This window comes from Cebus imitator, unplaced genomic scaffold (genome assembly GCF_001604975.1).
Source record: "Cebus imitator isolate Cc_AM_T3 unplaced genomic scaffold, Cebus_imitator-1.0 Scaffold71, whole genome shotgun sequence".
Taxonomy (NCBI): Eukaryota; Metazoa; Chordata; class Mammalia; order Primates; family Cebidae; genus Cebus; species Cebus imitator.
In genome coordinates this window covers 4186243-4189458 of record NW_016107386.1, presented here as the reverse complement: position 1 = coordinate 4189458, position 3216 = coordinate 4186243, and the positions used below count along the sequence as shown (strand labels likewise).

Genomic DNA, 3216 nt, shown 5'->3' with positions numbered 1-3216 from the left:
AGCCAAAACTACTTTCTTTTTTAAAAAATAGTTCCATTCACCTGCTGCTTAAGATTCTTACCTCCATTGTCAATCAGCCAGCGGTTCTGACTGCCCATAGGGTCTTTTTTCTTAATCACACCCACCAGGTCACCTTCCAAAAGTGAGACATCCAAGTCTTGGGCAGCATTAAAGTTCCGCTCTGCTTGGAAGAGTTTTTCAGGGGGATACCTGGCCAGGAGGGAGGCCCGGAGTTCTTCTGACTGTAGCATGTAACTTGGCTGAAAGGCAAGAGGAGATATATCAACAAAAATCCCTCAATGGCCATTACCCCAGCAGCCATATTTAATCCCAACATGCAGCCAGTCTCAGAAATGAGGCAGAAACAGTCAGTCACTGCCCCATCACCCCCATCATATGTGTTTGTGATGAAGCTAGCCCATGCGGCTAGGTAAAAATCATGAGCCCTTAGGCAATGTTTGATGCCTCTATAGTTAAGAAATTTTAACACACACCTATTCTTATATTTGTTTTCTTGTAACTTGTAATTAAAATGCCACTTTAAAAATATCAAAATATCTAAGTGACATTAGGTCTTGTATTTTGTTAGGGAAATTCTCAGTTAGGTTCATCTACCTTGAGTTCCCCATCTGTGAAAGCAAGTAAATCATAAGAAAAAATAAAGGTAATGATAAATTCAGGCTGGGTGCAGTGGCTCACACCTGTAATCCCAGCACACTTGACACCAGGAGTTCGAGACTAGTCTGGTAAGCATAGCAAAACCCTGTCTCTACTAAAAATAAAAAATTAGCCAGTCATGGTGATGCATGCCTGTAATCCCAGGTACTCCAAAGGCCGAGGCAGGAGAATCACTCCAACCCAGGAGGTGGAGGTTGTACTGAGCTGAGATGGCACCACTGCACTCCAACCTGGGTTACAGAGCAAGACTCTCTCAAAAAATAATAATTCAATTCTCCTTTTTAAAATAATATAAATTAATGTCCATGGGATCATATACAGGGCAAAAATATTGTAAGCAAAGACATATCAGCAGTCCTGTAGACTGTGAGCCCATATAATCTGGTGTGTGTTATCCTAATTTTTAAAATATAGAAGAACTGAGTTAAAGACTAACTCCACATAAAAAAGGGAGGCAGCCATTAACTGTTTAGCTGTATTACTTTTATGAATACCTGATCAAAAATAGGGAGGTCTGGCCGAATTAATATGCCCTTAAATCAGTTCCCTGAATTAATGAACTAATGAGTTAATACTCGGCGAATGCAGGAGTCCAAGACAGGTGAGAATGCAACCACTATTCTCCATCATTATGAAATACAGAAACCCCAATAGTGGGATCTGGGCCCGGGACCTGGCTGCAGGGTTCCCACTCTTCACCCCGAGGCTGGGCAGCTCCTCTCAGTTCCCTGCTCACCAGGCCCAGGAGTGGCTTTCGAGCAGACTGGCGGTCAATGGTTTTCCTCTCAAACGGTTTCTTGGTGGCTGGAAGAGACTCCGGGAAGAAGGTGAAAACCTGGAGTTGCTGCAGAACTCTGCTGTGCTCTTCGTGAAAGATGGCAATCAGGTTTCCTTCCCTGCCGGCCACTTTAAGTAACTGGAGTCCGTGGGAGAGCCGAGATAGAGAAAAGAAGAAACACAGATGAAATATCCCAGGACTGACAGTCTCATTAGAACCACTAGAAGCTGAAGCTCAGCTGCAGCTCACTCTGAGCTACCGACACAGTAGCCTGACACAAGACACAAGGCTCTCCGGGGCACTGCCTGCAGGGCCAGGTTGGCTGACTCTTCTGGAAACTGCCTAAGAGGGAAAGAGATGTTTCAGAAGCCACAGGCTTCATGGCACCATCAAGGGATCAAGAATTCCTGGCTGGGCACAGTGGCTTATCCTTATAACCCCAGCACTTTGGGAGGCCAAGGTGGGTGGATTACGAGGTCAGGAGATCAAGACCATCTTGGCCAACACAGTGAAACCCCATCACTACTAAAAATTAGCCAGGCATGGTGGCAGGCACCTGTAATCCCAGCTACTCAGGAGGCTGAGGTAGACAATCACTTAAACCCAGGAGGCAGAGGTTGCAGTGAGCCGAGATCATGCCATTGCACTCCAGCCTGGGCGACAGAGCTCCACTCTGTCTCAAAAAAAAAAAAAAAAAAATAATTCCTGAAAGAACTGAACTAGTGACACATTCAGTTTATGTAGTTCAGATAATGTTTCAAACTATGCTACCATTTTTCCCAGAAAAATACCAGGTGAAGGCCATAGATGATTATCCCACTGAAGGAGTAAAACTCACTGAAAGCAGTGGCTTTAACTGCTCCAGAGCCTGGTGCACGAAGTCACGGTGGGCTTCGGCATAGCCGTGGACGCAGTTAGTGAAGAGGCCGTGGGCGTACTGGTGGAACTTGGGCAGCTCGTCCAGCAGCTGTGCATTCAGGGCCTCATAGTTGTTCCGGGCCGACTGCAGCTCCTCCAGGGTCTTCTTGTCCTTTAGCTTCTCTGCCCGTTCTGTACAGTTATAGAAGTCCAGGAGCTTGTCAAAGCGTTTCTGTACCAGCTTATGGGGCCCTGTAAACATGCTCAGTAACTGATTTAAGGGGGAGATGACAAGCCGCTCTGTCCTCTCCTTCTGTAGGGATGAGAAAGGCACGTTGCTCAGTTGGACAGTATCCCACATTTGTGATTAGCCTCTACTTAAATACTCCACCAGACTTCTGACTTGATACTGCAACAATTCCCACACCAAAGAATATGCAAAATATGTGAATCTCACTTGAGCTCCCTGAGTTGATAAATGCTAAGCTGCTCATTGATATGATGTGTGCATTTGAGACTAGACGTGATAGTTTATCTGGTAACATTTATTATGTGTACCTGTCTATATAGCTTAAATTTAACTGCAGATTTAGTTGTTATACAAATCTGGAATAGAGTAACATTTATATACTCATAAACCTTTAATCATAACCACGTAATATCCATTTTTATCTTCCAAAGAATTTTTCTCTTGGCCAGGAACCGGGACTCACACCTGTAATCCCAGCACTTTGAGAGGCCAAGATGGGTGGATCGCTTGAGTTCAGAAGTTCAAGACCAGCCTGGTGAAACCCAGACTCTACTAAAAATACAAAAATTAGCTGGGTGTTGTGGCACATGCCTGTAGTCCCAGCTACTCTGGAGGCTGAGGCAGGAGAACTGCTTGAACCTGGGAAGTGGAG

The 3216-nt window shown here is 45.1% G+C and overlaps 1 protein-coding gene across 2 annotated transcripts in view; it reads right to left on the bottom strand.

Annotated features, from left to right (window-relative positions):
• LOC108306381 (dynamin binding protein) overlaps window positions 1–3216 on the bottom strand; it is a 134476-nt gene that overhangs the window by 9345 nt on the left and 121915 nt on the right. For both annotated transcript variants that reach the window (XM_017531276.2, XM_017531277.2), the window contains 3 exons: window positions 2295–2627; window positions 1415–1594; window positions 62–260 (listed from right to left, as the gene is read on the bottom strand). In XM_017531276.2, coding sequence (XP_017386765.1) covers window positions 62–260; window positions 1415–1594; window positions 2295–2627 — 712 coding nt within the window. The remainder of the gene's footprint in view (window positions 1–61; window positions 261–1414; window positions 1595–2294; window positions 2628–3216) is intronic.